The 19,299-nt window shown below is 41.7% G+C and overlaps 1 protein-coding gene across 2 annotated transcripts in view; it reads right to left on the bottom strand.

Moving 5' to 3' along the window:
• The window catches only part of LOC136836489 (mitochondrial 2-oxodicarboxylate carrier-like), a 237,119-nt gene that overhangs the window by 112,995 nt on the left and 104,825 nt on the right, over positions 1-19,299 (bottom strand). For both annotated transcript variants that reach the window (XM_067100821.1, XM_067100822.1), the window contains one exon: positions 10,461-10,666. In XM_067100821.1, coding sequence (XP_066956922.1) covers positions 10,461-10,666 — 206 coding nt within the window. The remainder of the gene's footprint in view (positions 1-10,460; positions 10,667-19,299) is intronic.

Here is a 19,299-nt window from a genome sequence, read left to right as displayed (position 1 = left end):
TGCTCCTTGGCCCTTATCTAACCAGGAGATAGCCTTCATTGCCCTTCCTAACATTACCTCCTGGCTCATTATCTCCCCACTAGTGAACTTGGTGCCAATCTGTCAGAGACTATCCAGAGGGACACTGCCCAAAAGCCAGCACACTGATGAACTTACATTCCCAGGAAGGGCACAGGCCTCCTCTGGTACATAATACTTGGCCTGGTGGGGAAATGGTGGGGAAAGCAACTTCTGGGACCTGGAGGTGGCTGAAGACCCCTCCTAATAGTCTATCCAACTCCTTCATGATACTTGTTACCAGTGGGGACCAAGGAAGGCATACTGTTTGCTTGGTCTCTGGTTGACTGTTGGCCATATGCTCCAGGTACGAGAGGCAAGGGTATTCCTGTGAACCTTAAAGACGAAGTCTGTAAAACCCCCTCTCCTTGTCTGGAACTTCTAGGAGGGCTGACTCTCCCCCTTCTTCCAGGTTTGCTGCACCTCCCAGAGTAGCAGGTCACAGGGGCCCCGGTCTCTGTCCTGTTCCACCAGGTGGTTGTCTAGTAATGGCTGTCATGGGGAGGTTGAGGTGTATCTGGTTCTACCTATGCTGTCCTGTCCTGATGTCTGGTGTCTGGAATGATAGGGAGATTCAAGGGACCCAGCTCTGCAGCAGCCACCCTTGGAGTGGAACCATTCCTGGGACCTGTCTCCCAAATGAGAGAGACACATGTCTCCCTGGCTTTCTGTCAGCATGCCGCATTGGTGAGTAGTGTTGTTGTGCTCCATCTTGCTCCTGCCTTGAGAAGGGGTGCCTCCATGATCTGCTCTTGTACAAGATTGGAAGCTCCCCTGGTGGGGTACTGGGATGAACCACTTCTGCAGTGGTGTTAGTGTTCTTGTTCCAATCTGTTGGAGCAACGGGACTTGCTCCTCCTCGAGCAGCGCCTGCACGGCGGAGACCTTCATCTGCTGGATGCCGTTCCCGGTCAGTCTCTCTCCTGCTGCTCTGAAGAAGGTCCCACTGCCAACAGTGGTCTGGAAGGGAAGTCTGACTCTGCTGAGGGGGATCTCTGTCTTGCCCAGCTGCGTGACTGGTGGGCCTGCTTTTCCACCCTCTGGTACTTGATCGGCTGGGGAGGGCTGTAGGATGACACCAGCCCCTTTTTCCCATCCCTGTGCTTGGCTCCACTGACTCTGTGGAGGCGCTCTCCTGCACCACTTCCTTGAGGAACTGCAAAAGAGCTTGCAATACCTGTTCAGGTTTCTTCTTACTTCTGGGCTTAGTGGGAGTAAAAAAGATCCTTGCCAGGAGTCACAGGGAACAGAGGAGTTTGCAGGGGCAACGACGATGGGGAAGGGGGGAGGAATGGATACGGTTCTCCGGAGATGGAGGTGGTCTTCTTCCTTTTTCTTTTTTCTTATTTTCCCAACTGAGGCTATGACCATCTGCGCACTCTCCACAAAGCGCCCTAAGGGAACATTCATGACCCCTGCATGAGATACAAACCGAATGGGGGCCTACTTCTATCGCTAACATGAACTTACGGCAAGGTTTATCCCTTGTCTGCACAATGATGCATTTGGGCTTCCAGTTTTCTTCCATCACTGCAGGAAGAGAGATAAGATAACACACAAACACTAGGTATGTCACGAAAACACTAACACATGCAATCATGTAGGAACAGCGTTCACTGTTATGACACCAGGAATTATCTCTCCAAGAAAAAACTTCCCACAATGTTATTCAGGCTATATAGGCAAGGATGGAATCCCATCTAAAAAGAAAACAACACTTATTCTGCATACTATTCTCTTCGTTCCAAAAGGATGATGCACGTGGGTCATGTTCTAGTAAGCCATTCTGTCCTGCACCAAGGGACAAAACAACACGCAAAGCACAGAAATATAATTTCACAGATGTGCAGGTGAAAGCCAAGTGCTACACAGTCCAACAATCACTAGGCATGGGGAGTACGTACTCCCAATCACAAAGAAAAAAGAACAGTATGAACGAATACGAGAGACAACTCTGTAAACAAGAGGACACAATGGAAGAGGGGTTGATCCAGGTCACACATATGGCGCTAGGATTTTGTTTTTCAGAGATGATTCAATAATAGCCAAAGTGAGGTACGTACAGAATACTCCATATATGAAAACGGAGGTTTGTATGTGTCTGTACAAACAAACTGGTGAATTTTTAATAATAATAAAACTACAAAATCATAATGTAGATTAATAAAGCTGATTAATAAAAAAATAATGGAATGAAATGAAATAACAAAATTTAGGTTAAAGGCCAAGTGCTGGGTCCTACAAAGTCATTCAGCACTGAAAAGGGAATTTGAGAGTAAAAAGGTTTTAACGGTGCAACAGGAGGAAGACCCAGCAGTGACACTATGAAACAATTATTAGGAGAGGGTGGAAAGTAAGATGGAATTAAGAGAATATGATCAATTATTAGGAGAGGGTGGAAAGTAAGATGGAAGAATAACAATATGATTGGAAGTACAGTCAAAGGAATGAAAGGAGTTGCAGCAAGAGGCTGAAGGGATGCTGCAAAGAAACTAAAGTAATGCCTAAAGTGCACTGCATGAGGTGCACTGACAGCAGTGCCCCTTTATGGGGATAAAAAACATATTTATCATGAAAGATACTGGGTAAAAACAAAAATGCATCCGGATTCCATCCAGTCAACCAGAATGGAACCAGGATGTGTCAAGAAATGGCAGTACAAGCAGTCCCTGGTTAACGGCAGGCTCGGTTAACAGAGATCTGGCTTTACAAGGCGCTTGTCTAGCGACGAAAATCGGCAATTTTCGGCGCCGAAAATCACCGATTTCCACTTATCAGCACCGATAATTGGGTACTGCTGCCTATACATATCTGAGAGTATCTCAGAAAAGGTCGATTGTAGAATGAACATCAAGGACATACAGTGCCTGAAGGCTAATGAAGAAGTTGTTGTTCCAACTTCATTAGCTTTCCTAAATATAGGCCAAAAGCTCCCCTGAATCTAAGAGTGGACTCAGGAAACCAAGCCTAATCACGAGAAGGTACCATATGTTCTTCGATGGTGGGTGAGAAATGTCCTTGCCAGCACACTAAAGGTTATGAATGGAGCCCTGTGCTTCCAATCCTGCTCAGGTAATACCCAAAAATTCCCACAGAATAGAGAGCTTCTTACTCTTTCCCATAACCAACGATGCAGGGAGAGTTTGTGCCAGACAATAGAGAGCTGGACCTTGGCATTGGGTGTACTCAGCTGGCACCAGGCTGTAGGTGGAGCCAGGTAAGCTGGCTGCCAGATAACTAATCGGTCAGGAGCTGGCAGCTGCTCCTAGGAGCTCGTAGTAGGACTGGTGCCCAGCCATAGCTGGAGCCAGGCGAGGTAAAAAAAATTTGGGCTGATGGGTGCTCCTGGAAGCCCTGAGCACTGTTCCCTGCTGTGAAGATAGCCTTCTCTTCCATCTGTTCTTGAGAGAGAGAGAGAGAGAGAGAGAGAGAGAGAGAGAACGGATCCAGGTCATGGAAGAGTCCTTGTTCTCAGTGAAAATTCCCAAGGCGAACGAGCAAACCACGTACCGAGCCAGACGTAGCTCAATACCCATTTCCGCTCTCTCAAAGGTATTTATAGCACCTCTGAACAAGAAACCCCTTCTCTTTGATAACCCAGGCAGCCCAAGGTCAGCCCACATAAGAGCCTACCACCACTGATGGTGTCTCTTGAAGCAAGGTAGTTCGAGGAGGACCAAAAGGTGGAAGGATTCTGGGAGAGTTCACCAAACAATCGCAGCAATCTGGGAACCATAAACTACCAAGCAGAATGGGGCTATGAAGAACATTGTAACATTCTGACTATCTGAAGTCTAGCCCTTCCTTAACCTTTCAAACATTGTAAGAGCATAGAAGTCTAGGTTGGAATCATCTTGCAGAATGGTGATGTTACTGACGCTATAAGGTTCCTTAGGTTTGTAGGCAGACAAAGTCGGGCTGTCCCACAGATAGCACATAACCTGACAGAACAGGACAAAAAAGGCCCCTCAGACGCAAGAGTGAGTTCCTGACAGTTTAGTTGATTCTCCAGAAATCCCAGTTGGACTCAAAAAATTCTATCAACCATTCACCGCTAATGTAAACCATAAGGACTGTGGTCTTGTGTAAAGGAATACTGCAGTCTAGGAAGAGTGACAACGAGAAGGACTGAAGCCTTATGCTAAAGGTTTTCAGTTCTCTGACTAAAGTGTGAAAGTTCTGATCTCCTAGGGACATGTCCCAGAAAATCCCCAGTTCCCAGAGCGGGCTCTCAACAAGAACAAGGAGTGAGAAGCAGTCCAAGACTGGTCTCATGAAGAGGGACTTCCTCCAAAAGACTAAAATCGGACAGATACCATCGTAGGTCCCATTGAAAAATCAGGTCTTGAAGAAAAACAGTGGAGCCCCGGCTATGATTCCTTGTCCCTCTTGATCTTGTGGGACAGGTTGAAGATCAAGGCCAGAAAAGAAAACAGAGGAAAGTTGGCAAAGACTCAAGAGAAGGCTTGTGCCGTAGATGTCGAAGCCTAAACCCCTGAACTGGCAGGCTCTGTCTTGCAAGATGGGTCTGAGAAATCTTAGAGTCTGTATGTGGACATGAAAACAAAGTATTCTTACATATCCAAGAAAACTCCATACAAACATCCCTGGAGAATGGACTACAGGATTGTTTGGTTTGCTCTGTAACCGAGCAAACTAGTAGAACATCGTGCAGCCTCACAGACAACTATGTGGGCTAGTTGTCGAGCCTGCTGATACTTGAAAGTCCCAGACACATGATAACACCCAGCATGAGCTCAGTGACATCTCGTATAGACTGAAAACACATGCGGAACTGTACTTGGCTAGAACAAACGTACAACACTCTTATCAGAACTTGGCAACGACTTCCGCCTCAGTCATAGACAACACTCTACGAGAAAAGTTGTGAAAAGGAACTAGGAATTCAGTGGTGGGAGCCTTGTATGGCTAGAAGCAAAGTGTTCTGGGACAGGTGTCAGTTCGTTGGGGATTCCGCGCCAGAATGCTGGTGCCAAGAGCTCTGAAGGTGATCAAGTGCTGCTATACAGACAATAGACAGCACTTCCTTCTGCCTGGAGCTCATGAAAAGTCTTCCACAAAAGAACGCTGAGGAGTGAAGAAATTGTCATCCAAAGGAAAAAACTGACCCATGCTTCTCCCAGTAGAAAAAAAGGGACACCAAAGCTCCCTTCTTGCAATCACAATGAAGGAGTTGAAATCTCAAAAACTAACTAACTGTCCTTATCTACACAGGACAAGATTAAGAGAGCTGCCAAAGTGATTTCTCCTGGCAACACTTAGGATTCTCCTAGTGAAATTTCATGGCAACACTTAGGATTCTCCTAGTCTCCTATCTTTTTAGCACCAGCTCCTGACATCAGTCAGGAAAAACCTTTCCTTCAAAACTTGACAAGAACTCAGCCGGGAAACTAATTCTGTTAAGCAACAGAGGGAGTGAAGGACAAAAAGCACTTGTTTACTCCCTTACTACTAAATCTACATCCTCCTCAACCAATTTAGCAACATTTTGTTGCAAGGAGACTGCAGCCGGAAAAAGAACTGCTGCTGGATCTAACAGAGATCCCAGAGCCTTCATTACACCTGCCCCTGAAAAAGATTGCACCTTCAACTTTTTCCTACACTCTTTGCTACTTTATTATCTCTATTCATCTGTGTCAATCCTATCTCTAGATTTACCTCTGGACTTACACTATCTCGAAGAAAGGGGAAAATCTGCTGCTAACACTGCCTACTTCGTGCCTGGGGGCCGGCAGATCCTACCTTCAAGGTTTGCGGTTTTCCATGACCCTGGCACCCGTTAGGGCTGGTTCTGGAACAGGCAGGGGAGCTGAAAAAGAACAGCTAGTTTCTGTTTCCCTATTACCTATATTTTGTTCTTTGAATTCTGATAACTTAGTCATAAAACTAAAAAACAAATTTGTCATGCTAGCTGATGATTTATCTTCCAACTTCCTGAATAACTCTGATTCTATAGCTTCCTTATCTAAACTCTGAGTTTCTACTTCTGGTTCCCTGCATTTGCTCTTGGAAGCTAGAGATTTTCTATGCTTAACATAATCCTCCATCTGATCTTTTGACCAAGACCTACATTCGTCAAATCTCAAAGTTAAGCTACATTGCACCTTCCTACAAGCTATACAAACTGAATGTTTGTCATGTTTTCATGTTGAGGGTACTCATCCTCCGTTTGCAAGCTGTGCATGATCGGTGAGTTGCAGCGTCTCCAGCAGTTGCGGTGTCGGTCGCAGTAGTTGTACCCGAGGTTGAAGCAGTTGTGCTATCCAAGGGGGGTGTCTTTTTATCTAATCTATCCATCACGAGTCCAAAACAAGCCAGAGTCCAGACAGGAGAGAAAAATCCAATGCCAGGCAACAGAGCAATCCAGGAGAAAAGGCGAAAAACTGGTCCAAGTCGGTATCCAATATCAATAAAGTCAGTATATGGGGTTGGGCTAATAACCAAAAGTTCGCCTGAAGCAGGAAACATCCATGCAGCAAGGAAAACAGAAAGCAATTGGGGAACCCGGCCTCGCGCAGCTGGGACTTGCAGCAGCGTTGCCAGCGGTGCTCCAAGTAACTCATCTTGACAAGATTTCCTGTAAGCGTTGGTAACGCTGACAGTTAATTACCCAATTAGTGGGTAAAAGTTATGGGGATATATGTTACAGGGAACAGATCAACACTTTTTTTGGAAGTGTACATAGCGTGATCTTAGCGATCTAACTTCACTCGCACTTTTTCCCCCTCTCTCTCTCTCTCTCAGCCTCTCTCTCTCTCTCACCGTTTACCGATTCTCTCTCTCTCTCCCTGACCTCACTCATTCTCACAAAGCAACTAAATGGACTATTTAAAGAAACACAGTATTTCCTACAAAAATAGGTTTATTATTCAAATAACCCAACAAGAAATGAGTAAAACAAAGCAAAGATTAAAATGCATAATAAATTAATTATCGAGTCAGATAACTAAACTCTAAATTGCGAAGCACTTCTGACTAAAGAAGTCTCACTATGGCTAATAGCCTGGAAATACACAAAATCTCACATACTCCCAAATCAACAACTAAACGTCATGTCAAAAAAAAATCTATCACATAAAGAGACTGACATTGCAAATGACTTGCATATGTCCTCTTTATCAAACCACCCAGCTATTTCCACAAGTCCACAGACATCTGTCGAAAGAATTAAATATGATAGAAAACTCCCAAAAATACATGAAATACAAAACACAATAATGGAAAGTGTAAAATGCATAGCCAAGATATGGCAAACGTGGCATAACAAAATAATAATATGAAAGAGGTATGAATATTCATATTAAATTTCCCACACCAGTTCATAAGTTCATAATGATTAGAAAGTCATGGTAAAAATCACAAGTTCAATTTTCTCCCATAAAAACAGAGATTTGAGACTCTACCTTATCTGCCGATTTTCAAAGCCTGGAACCACTTCAAAGTTATGACTGGATAACTGCAGTTCTATCACGTTAATGAACGAGCAAACTCACTTTTAGGGCAGATTTTGGCATAATCTAGATCAAAGTAACGCAAGTACTCATGAATATACATAGCGCTTCGGAGATCACCTGATCTCCAATATTGCTGAGCTTCTCGCGCAAAGAGCTGAAGGAATCAAAATATGCACTGTTTCAGCAATCTCGCATCGAATCTCTCGACCCAGTTCGCTCTCACTCCGAACCTTCCACGATAACATCTTAAAGCATTGAAGCTATGAAATGCATATATGTGTCCTTTAAATATATAGTTTGGGCTGGTGGATAACCATGGCTAATTCAGATATTCAGGGAGTGTACTGCAATATAGTATAGTAATCTTCACACTCCTATATTTTTACTCCAACCATTTATTTCTTTTTTAAGGGTAACGTATTAAGCTAACTTTTAAATGAAATTACAGTAACTTTAATTTCATTTAAAAGTTATCTTACTACTTTGGGAGCACGATCAGGGTCATAATAGCGTTTAAACTCTAGAAAGAAGCATTTATTAGCACTTTTAGAGGCTGTACCAAAATTACGTGAAAACTCGTTTTGCGCGAGGAGTTCTGGAAACTAACCTCGTGCAAGTTCGGGGTATGACTTTACTCTCTCTGCCTTGTCCTCTAATCTTCTGGCTTCCGAAAAAATGTTGAGTATGTTAGGATAATCTTTCAGTGAAAGATTCAAACTCACTCTCTGGTAGCTAGCAGTCCTGGGCATTTATGATACTTAGATGAAGGATCTCTCATGCAATACTGAGATGTACGGTACTTTTTTTTTGTTGAGATTTAAAACAACCAGATACTGTACAGAACTACTTCATCCTGGGAGTGGACTGTTTTCTTAGGATTCCAACCTATTTTGTCACTGTCCATTATTTTTTACATAGCTTTGTATGTACAGGGTTATTTCCCATTTAGTACAAGAAACAAATGTTCAGATACCCACAGTCAAGAACTACTCAAGTAATAAAACACAGGTCAACCATCACTAATCCGGTTCCATCACTAATCTCGACTAGCGCATTTTCAAATTTCCCGGGTCACCACACTAATTTGCTGCATGAGAACAGCATAAAATATAAATAAGAAAATCATAAGTGTAACAATGTCAAACACAAACAAACTGTAGAAAGTTCTCCGAAGGCAGCAAATGAGTTTGTGTGTTTGTATGTACCCTGTGCTCACAATTGCATTTATCTTTTAGGTTGCAAAAATAAAAAAAATGGGAAAATAGTAAAAATATATATAAGAATACCTGTAGTACAAAATATAAATACAAAAAGCCATAAGCGTAACAACACAAACCAAAAAGAAGCTGCAGGATGCTTTCTGATGCCAGCAGATGAGTTTGTGCATTCATTTGTACCCTATGCACACTATTGCATTTATCTTTTAGGTTGTAAAAATAAAAACTACGAAAATACAGTAAAAAATATAAATGCAAATAGCATAAAATATATTATATTATAAAATCATAAGGATAACAACACGAAACAAAACAAGTTGTTGGAAGTTATCCAAAGCCAGAGAATGAGTTTGTGCGTTTGTACGTACTCTACAAACACAACTGCCTTTATCTTTTGGGTTGTATAAATAAAAAAATGAGAAAATACAGTAATAAAAATAGATGAGAATTGCATAAAAGATAAAGAAAAATCTGTGACAAAACAAACCAAAACAAGCTGTAGCAAGTTCTCCAAAGCCAGAGAAGGAGTTTGGCTATTCGTACGTAACTTATGCACGATTGTGTTTATCGTTTGGGTTGTAAAAATAAAATATGAGAAAATGCAGTAATAATATAAATGAGAGCAGCTTAAGATGTAAATAAGGAAATCGTAGACGTAACAACATGAAACAAAACAAGCTGTAGGAAGTTCTCCAATGTCAACAAATGAGTTTGTGCGTTCGTGTGTACCGTGTACACGATTGCATTCATCTTTTGGGTTGTAATATAAAAAAATGGCAAAATGCAGTAAAAATATAAATGAAAACAGAATAAAATATAAAAAAGAAAATCATAAGCATTACAACATGAAACAAAACAAGCTGTAGGAAGTTCAATGCCAGTGAATGAGTTTATGCGCTCGTACACACAATTGCATTTGTCTTTTGGATTATACAAATAAAAAGAAAATACAGTTAAATATAAATGAGAATAGTGTAAAATATATATAAAAAATTCTAAGAAGAAGAAGAAGATGGGAGTCATGACAGCCTTTCACCTAAAGACATGCAAACGTGCACAGTTGCAAATTCCAGCTCTTCACTTTGGAGGCAACTGTGATGAACTTTCTTGCTTAAGTCAACAGAATTACCTATATTATTTATTTTGACTATGCTTCATTAAAACTTCACTTGATTTTCATTTGTTTCTTTTTTCCTTATTAACCAACCTGTACTGATTTACAGTGTTTTAAAAGTAGGATGAGATGGTTAACTATTGGGTTAAGGTATTCTAACCTTAACGCTCTACAATCTGGCAAAATCACTAATCCGGCACTCTTCAGTTCCCAATGATGCCAGATTAGTGATGGTCAACCTGTAATACTGTGCAACGGATCACCTGAAGCTACTGATATCTTTCCCACAGAATATGTATCATCAGTGTAAGTCAACCTGTAATACTGTGCAACGGATCACCTGAAGCTACTGATATCTTTCTCACAGAATATGTATCATCAATGTAAGAAGTGCTTTTTTCCATATTACATCGCTGTCAATACCATGAGTTCACACCACATTACTGTATATTTTGTAATGCTTATATCAACTTGTCCTCCAATGCAAACATGCATTTAAAACCGTAGTTAATCAAGTTAATTCTTGAAAAATAACAACTGCCAGGATATGCAGTGCCAAGCAAGACTTCCTGCCATACAATACACAAAATAACTCACCTTGACTGCTCTTTTGGGAGTCTCCACTAAAACAGGAGGTAAAACTCCCTTATAGAGTGAAAGGACTCCTTCATTTCTTGCCATCTTCCTCATGCAATCGTACACTGATGTGTAGTAATGAGGATCATTGGGATTTCCAGTTGTCTGGATCTGGAACCTTGTTTTCACAACATCTAAGGGGTGCATTATACATATTTCCGTGAAGCCTGAAATGAATAGACAGAGTTAATGAGAAAATCAATACCTCTAAAGATGTATTAAAAAGTAAAAACGCACATATCATAAAAATCAGTTATCCCACATAAACCTTTCCCAATTTACGGAATTCAATTCTGAATGTCATAACAAAGACAGGAATTTTACTTTTTTTTTTTTTAATACTTACCTCTCTATTATGACAGCTGTATCTCCCACATTAGTGGAAGGACAGCAGGAGTGTTAAAACTTAAAAATTAACAGGATTGTTTAGTTTGAAGTGAACCTTCTATTGACCCATCCCTTTTGGTTGGTTCCAGCAACTTTTGATGACCATTCAGTTTTTTCTCCGTCCACATGAGTGGAGTTAAGTATATCTTAGTTTAACCAGACCACTGAGCTGATCAACAGCTCTCCTTGGGTTGGATCGAAGGATTAGATTTATTTTATGTGGCTAAGAACCAGTTGGTTACCTAGCAACGGGACCTACAGTTTATTGTGGAATCCGAACCACATTATAGCGAGAAATGAATTTCTATCACCAGAAATAAATTCCTCTTATTCTTCACTGGCTGGTCGGAGATTCGAACTCGCGGCCAGCTGAGTGCTGGCTGAGAACGGAACCCACTCGCCCAACGAAGAACTACATGAGTGGAGAGGTTGGAGAGTAATACAGTGAGTGCTTCCCCAGTTTTGCACATTTCACATTTCCGCTGTTACTTTGTCGCAGATTTTTGTGGAACACATCATTCACTTGTCCACGGGGGGAATTTCACTCATTTGCGGATTTTTCTTTGGGCCCTATCTCTAAAATTATCACTAATTCGCTTTTTTCGTAGAGCAACACTACTTAGTCACTAATTACTGTATTTCTTTCATTAAAATATATGTATACGGAGAGAGAGAGAGAGAGAGAGAGAGAGAGAGAGAGAACTGTGGTTTTTACATTGAAGTCTAAGCACAGTATAAATGGATTCTGTAAGTGAAATAACATTTCAATGATATTTTGCTGTTTTTTTTTTAAAGGATATTGTACTGTTAGAGAGAGAGAGAGAGAGAGAGAGAGAGAGAGAGAGAGAGAGAGAGAGAGAGAGAGAGAGAGACCGTGGCTTTTACATCGAAGTCTAAGCACAGTATAACTGGATTCTGTAAGTGAAATAACGTTTCATTGATATTTTGCAGTTTCTTCCATCAAAGCAATAGGAAACTGAGAGAGAGAGAGAGAGAGAGAGAGAGAGAGAGAGAGAGAGAGAGAGAGAGAGAGAACTGAGGTGTTTATACATACATCAAAGCACAGTGACTTGCTGGGGAAGAGAACCAAAGGCACTTAAACTATGGCTGGGATGAGAATGTTGAGAGTTGCCTAAGTATAAAATTCGGATTTTAAATATTTTTACGGTGATTAGAGATGAAACATCAACAGTGATAAAATATTCTCTTGTGTACTGTTATAATAGGTGTGAAATCATAGTCAACTAAACTTGTAATGAAATAAGGTACAAAATAAATCAGATAAAGCAAAAAATATGGCAATGCTACCCAAGGTCTATAGAATACAAGGGCAACCCATCTTCGTTCCAAAACTGACCGCGCTCTGCGCAGGCCGTTTTCGTGACGTCACGCGCTACTTTCTCCATTAGCTCACAAGAACTGCTTTCAGAGAAACACTGGGAGAAAATTATACAGTTCATCTCACTAGTAGACAGATGGTTTGATCTCTTCAATTCTCGAGTGCCACCTGCAAAAAGTGGGCACGCAATGCTTATGGGTTAAATTTAGAGGAACAAAATGCAGTGCTAGACAAAATGGTTAACACTGCAAAATATTTGACAGTGACTGGTAGCAAAATGGCTTACCCGTTTCAAAAAGGAATCATGATATCCTCAATATCATTACCTAAACTATACAAAATGATGGCAGAAAAGTTTGGTATATCATACATCTTGACGTATAGATTAAACCAAGATGGATTGGAACACTTCTTCGGTTGCCTTCGACAAATGGGAGCATGTTACCAGCATCCACCACCTGTAGCAGTAAAGCACAGAATAAGATGTCACTTAATGGGCACAGAGACTTCTCTCATGGGTTCGAAGGACAACATAGAAGAAAGTGTTAACGGTGACAACATGTCAGCAGCTTCCTTTTCTTGCTTGAATGAGCAGAAATCATCAGCTTCTGATGAACAGTGGCTGCAAAGTGAACTAGCCCTTTCTGCAACGATGTTTTGTTTGCCTGACTCGGATCTTGATGAAGGTAATGAGGATAAGAACATTTCGGGAAATTCTAGGGACACCTTCGACTTAGAAACTGCAATAGAAGAAGAGGAATTAGAATATTTAGGCGGTTTCATTGCAAAGAAGTTTCCACAATACCCGAACTTAGGGTCGAAAGTGTCAGAGGATGATATCTTTTGGATTGGAGCAATAAGCAGAGGAGGGTGTCTGATGAAACCAAACAGGGAATTTATTGCTGAACTAAAAACCATAGAGAAAATGTTTAAGTGCCACAACGGCGAAAAGACCCTGAAAGCGGGTAAGGGTGCGATAAAAAGCCTATCAACAGATATAAAGAAACATGTAGCATTGCCTGAGGAAGTTGTATCATATTTTGTTCGGTGTCGAGCATTTTTCAGGATTAGGATATTAAATAGGTCAATAGTTTCTCAAAGTAAAGTTGAAAAAAAAGCTGAAGAAAACAGTTCTTCAATTAATTATATATATATATATATATATATATATATATATATATATATATATATATATATATATATATTTTGTATATTATATATATCATAGTATTCTTAGTATATCATCATAGACCAGGTCTTGTATAAATATGTAGTCCGATAGTCAAAAATTGTATATATTGTATAATCCAATAATAAACAAGCAACTGAATCTTTACAAATCTATTATTAACCATGTCTTGTATTCTTATTTACCACCCCCGCCAACCACCCATTTAACGCAGATAACAGAGAATTCTAATGTAAATTTACATCTAGTGCCCAAAAAGGCCCTACCCTGGAGTACCATACTGCGTGACGTCACTAATTTATAGCGACATATGGCAGCTCGGCTTTTAATCCGACTTAAGCTGCGCGTGGAGAGACCTTGTATTCTATAGACTTTGATGCTACCTACGTCGATCTGACGTGGATTGCTGGATTTGTTATTTTCGTGTTTTTTTCATGCTTATGGTAAAGTAATTGATATTTTCATTAAAGAATATGTACAGTAAGGTACTCATATACGAGAGAGAGAGAGAGAGAGAGAGAGAGAGAGAGAGAGAGAGAGAGAGAGAGAGAGAGAGAGAGATGTCGTCACAGAAAAATTGCTACTGGAGCCTACGTATGAAATTCGGATTTTAAATATTTTTATGGTGATTAGATCAACATAGTATGAATAGATTCTGTAAGTTAAATAACGTGTTATAGATATTTTGCTGTGTTTTCTCAGTATATGTATACTGAGAGAGAGAGAGAGAGAGAGAGAGAGAGAGAGAGAGAGAGAGAGAGAGAGAGAGAGAGAGAGAGAGAGAATGGTGGCACAAGAATTTTTTAATATATTCATGGGAGATGGTGAAGACTAACCACAAAATGACGTAAACCAAGAACTTGCTGTAGTAAATCATTTTTTTTTATCATAAATGTATTGTACGTAATCACGAAAATACTAACACGACGTAACAAACCTAGCATTCTGTTTGGGGGTAAGTGTCACGTCGTTCTAAACTACCCACGTATTTTAGATGCTCTATACAGTACTGGCACTATACTGAATTACATTCCTGTACAGTAAATATAATTTCAAAATCATCTTACAACACAGGAAAATATCAATATACGTATAATGTATGGCCAGTGCACTACAGTATGCACAAAAGATGCGCAAAGTTACGTAGGCCAAAGAAAACATCCATATCTGAATGATAGGGGATACTTAAGAGTAACAGTTGTAGGCTGGTATACTTAATTTTGCAACATGACTTTGAAATGATATTAGGGTGTTCTGGGATGATAGTTTGATTTATATTTTTGTTTGAACTGTCAAGTTTAGCGATGAATTGTTAAAATAGGCAGTTATAAGCATTTTAGGGGTGTATATAACCTACTTAAGAGTAAACGTAGTAGAAGAGTACTGTAATGTAAGGTTACTTCGGGTGTTTTGGGATGATGGGTTCGGGTGTATTTTTGTTTGAAATTATATTAAATTGCTTATGTATGATAATTTAAGGTATATTTTTGTTTGAACTGTCAAATTAAGCAGTGAAATGTTAAAATAGGCAGTCATAGGCACTTTAGTTTAAGGGGTACACGGTATTTGGCAGTTATAAGCATTTTTAGCGGGGGTTTTCGCATTTCCTCGGATTTCGCATTTCCGCGGTAGGTTCTGGAACCTATCCCCGCAAATAGAGGTATCTAAAAATTAAATTTATTATAAAAATGTCTATTTTTGAAATAAATCTTACCTCTCAGTTACGATAGCTGTTCAGTCATTGAATGAAAGGAGGTAGGAAAAAGGTGTGAGGACAAATAATTAAACTGTAACCCCCACCAAAACAACAAAATTCCAAAAGGAATAAGACACTTCTTACCTAATGATCAGAATCCATCTGCTGGTAGCCTACTGTTGCTAGGAGAGGACTAATTCATTAGGCTGCAAGGGCCTCTGAAAGAAGCTAGAGGCTCCTTACAAGGGATAGGCTACCACTCTCACTCTGAAGAAAGTGGGAAACAAGGCCTTGTGCCTAGGCCACTAGTGTAAAGATGGTAGATGAATGAAGGCTCTTACCTATCTCAACACGGGCATCTTCATACTCCACAAGAATTTCTTGCGTACAGACACTACTCTACTTATGAACTTTCAACTTGAGAACTTTAAGATATACGAACAGACAGGGTAATGTAAGAGCCCCGACGCTGTCTCTTCCAAACACGTGTGTGTTCGTGTGTTCGTCGATCGTCATCATCGGAGTCGACAGGACAAAACAGGTTCTCCCTAAGCATTGTTGTCTTAACGTATGTACAATCACCACTACTTGCATTGCCATGCAAGCATTCTAATCATGTACTCATAATGTTCCAACGAATCTTCTGTATCAAACTGTGTGTATGTTTCTGTTTGTGAAGACGCCAAAGGTCTCTCCATTTCACATTTATTATGCTGTTGCATTGTATCCATTAATGTGTCTTGAATCTCATGCAATTGGCCATATGTAGAATTTCTGACCCTTCCACTGATGTATGTTTCATCACCGTATGTTAATCATGTCTCTTGATATCGCCATCTGTTTGTCTGCCGACAAACACAGATATCTGAACCTTTTATGTCCGTTTTACCTGTCTGTGTGTAGAGTCTGTAGACGCTACATTACCGCTCGCACGCGTCAATAACATCTTCCAAGATTCTGTACATTTATCTCAGTAAGGAACAACTGTAAACAAATTACCAGTTATTATGTCGCCAAAACCAGTCCAGTGTAAGGACTGCAGAGCGACATACTGGCTGGGTGTTAACTGGTTTATTGGTTGTTCCTTACTGAGATAAATGTACAGAATCTTGAAGATGTTATTGACGTGCGAGCGGTAATGTAGGACACACAGACAGGTAAAACGGACATAAAGGTTCAGATATCTGTGTTTGTCGGCAGACAAACAGATGGCGATATCAAGAGACATGATTAACATACGGTGATGAAACATACATCAGTGGAAGGGTCAGAAATTCTACATATGGCCAATTGCATGAGATTCAAGACAGATTAATGGATACAATGCAATAGCATAATAAATGTGAAATGAGAGACCTTTTGCTGTCTTCAAACGGAAACATACACACAGTTTGATACAGAAGATTCGTTGGAACATTATGAGTACATGATTAGAATGCTTGCATGGCAATGCAAGTAGTGGTGATTGTACATACGTTAAGACAACAATGCTTAGGGAGAAAGACTGAAATATTGTATGGTTGAAATCGCGTTCCTGTAGAGAAAGAAAACGAGACGCTCCTGTTTTGTCCTGTCGACTCCGATGATGACGATCGACGAACACACGAACACACACGTGTTTGGAAGAGACAGCGTCGGGGCTCTTACAAGTACTCTCCCCCAAGACGTGTGTAACGTCTGATTGTTTGGAAGAGACGGCGACGGGCTCTTACAATGTTCCCCCCACAAGCGAGGCATCGATGCGGAAATTGTCTTGGCGACAATTGTAGTTGGCTCGAAGGGCTTGGGCTAGGGGCGGGTAGGAGGCTGAAGGGCGGCACCGGCCAGCAGGAGCTCGAGGAGGACGGGAGCTGGTTGAAGGGTGACGTCGGATGATCCTTCGGTGGCGGCTCGAGGGCTGAAGGATGACGGCGGCTGATCCTGGTAGCCAGCTCGAGAGGGGCGGCAGCAGGCTGAAGGATGACGTGGCTGGTCCTTCGTTGGTCAGCTCGTCCAGTGAGTGCGGGGCGGCTTCAGGTTTCCTGGAGGAGGTATCCAGGGCTCGGTGGTGGAGTGGGTCATCTCGGAGGGTCGGACTAATACTGAGAACTCAGGAACGGCGGGAAACAGCGAGGCGGCGAAGGGTCTATCAGGCGTGGGTCGTCATCTTGGGTCGGCCGGGTCCTTCGAGTCACTCCGGGGTCACCAGTGTAAGGACTGGGTTATGAGCGACATACTGGCTGGGTGTTAACTGGTTTATTGGTTGTTCCTTACTGAGAGATGTACAGAATCTTGGAAGATGTTATTGACGCGTGCGAGCGGTAATGTAGCGTCTACACACAGACAGGTAAAACGGACATAAAAGGTTCAGACATCTGTGTTTGTCGGCAGACAAACAGATGGCGATATCAAGAGACATGATTAACATACGGTGATGAAACATACATCAGTGGAAGGGTCAGGAAATTCTACATATGGCCAATTGCATGAGATTCAAGACAGATTAATGGATACAATGCAATAGCATAATAAATGTGAAATGGAGAGACCTTTGGCGTCTTCACAAACGGAAACATACACACAGTTTGATACAGAAGATTCGTTGGAACATTATGAGTACATGATTAGAATGCTTGCATGGCAATGCAAGTAGTGGTGATTGTACATACGTTAAGACAACAATGCTTAGGGAGAAAGACTGAAATATTGTATGGGTGAAATCGCGTTCCTGTAGAGAAAGAAAACGAGACGCTCCTGTTTTGTCCTGTCGACTCCGATGATGACGATCGACGAACACACGAACACACACGTGTTTGGAAGAGACAGCGTCGGGGCTCTTACAAGTACTCTCCCCCAAGACGTGTGTAACGTCTGATTGTTTGGAAGAGACGGCGACGGGCTCTTACAATGTTCCCCCCAAGCGAGGGCATCGATGCGGAAATTGTCTTGGCGACAATTGTAGTTGGCTCGAAGGGCTTGGGCTAGGGGCGGGTAGGAGGCTGAAGGGCGGCACCGGCCAGCAGGAGCTCGAGGAGGACGGGAGCTGGTTGAAGGGTGACGTCGGATGATCCTTCGGTGGCGGCTCGAGGGCTGAAGGATGACGGCTGATCCTGGTAGCCAGCTCGAGAGGGGCGGCAGCAGGCTGAAGGATGACGTGGCTGGTCCTTCGTTGGTCAGCTCGTCCAGTACGAGTGCGGGGCGGCTTCAGGTTTCCTGGAGGAGGTATCCAGGGCTCGGTGGTGGAGTGGGTCATCTCGGAGGGTCGGACTAATACTGAGAACTCAGGAACGGCGGGAAACAGCGAGGCGGCGAAGGGTCTATCAGGCGTGGGTCGTCATCTTGGGTCGGCCCTGTCCTTCGAGTCACTCCGGGGTCACCAGTGTAAGGACTGGGTTATGAGCGACATACTGGCTGGGTGTTAACTGGTTTATTGGTTGTTCCTTACTGAGAGATGTACAGAATCTTGGAAGATGTTATTGACGCGTGCGAGCGGTAATGTAGCGTCTACACACAGACAGGTAAAACGGACATAAAGGTTCAGACATCTGTGTTTGTCGGCAGACAAACAGATGGCGATATCAAGAGACATGATTAACATACGGTGATGAAACATACATCAGTGGAAGGGTCAGGAAATTCTATATATGGCCAATTGCATGAGATTCAAGACAGATTAATGGATACAAAGCAATAGCATAATAAATGTGAAATGGAGAGACCTTTGGCGTCTTCACAAACGGAAACATACACACAGTTTGATACAGAAGATTCGTTGGAACATTATGAGTACATGATTAGAATGCTTGCATGGCAATGCAAGTAGTGGTGATTGTACATACGTTAAGACAACAATGCTTAGGGAGAAAGACTGAAATATTGTATGGTTGAAATCGCGTTCCTGTAGAGAAAGAAAACGAGACGCTCCTGTTTTGTCCTGTCGACTCCGATGATGACGATCGACGAACACACGAACACACACGTGTTTGGAAGAGACAGCGTCGGGGCTCTTACAGTAACAAGTTAAAATTGTTTTCGGAGCACTCTTCTTTGCCACCCATAAATACAAATTTTGCTCTGGGTGCCTATTCTGCTAGTAAGAATTTTTGCAAAGAGCAGAAGAACATGAGGAAGAAGAACCTGTTCCTTGAACCCCTTCCCTGATTATCCATAGTATTCTTGTAATTAACTACCATGTATTCTTCTCACAATC

This window comes from Macrobrachium rosenbergii, chromosome 56 (genome assembly GCF_040412425.1).
Source record: "Macrobrachium rosenbergii isolate ZJJX-2024 chromosome 56, ASM4041242v1, whole genome shotgun sequence".
Lineage (NCBI taxonomy): Eukaryota > Metazoa > Arthropoda > Malacostraca > Decapoda > Palaemonidae > Macrobrachium > Macrobrachium rosenbergii.
This window is presented reverse-complemented; position numbering and strand designations above follow the sequence as displayed.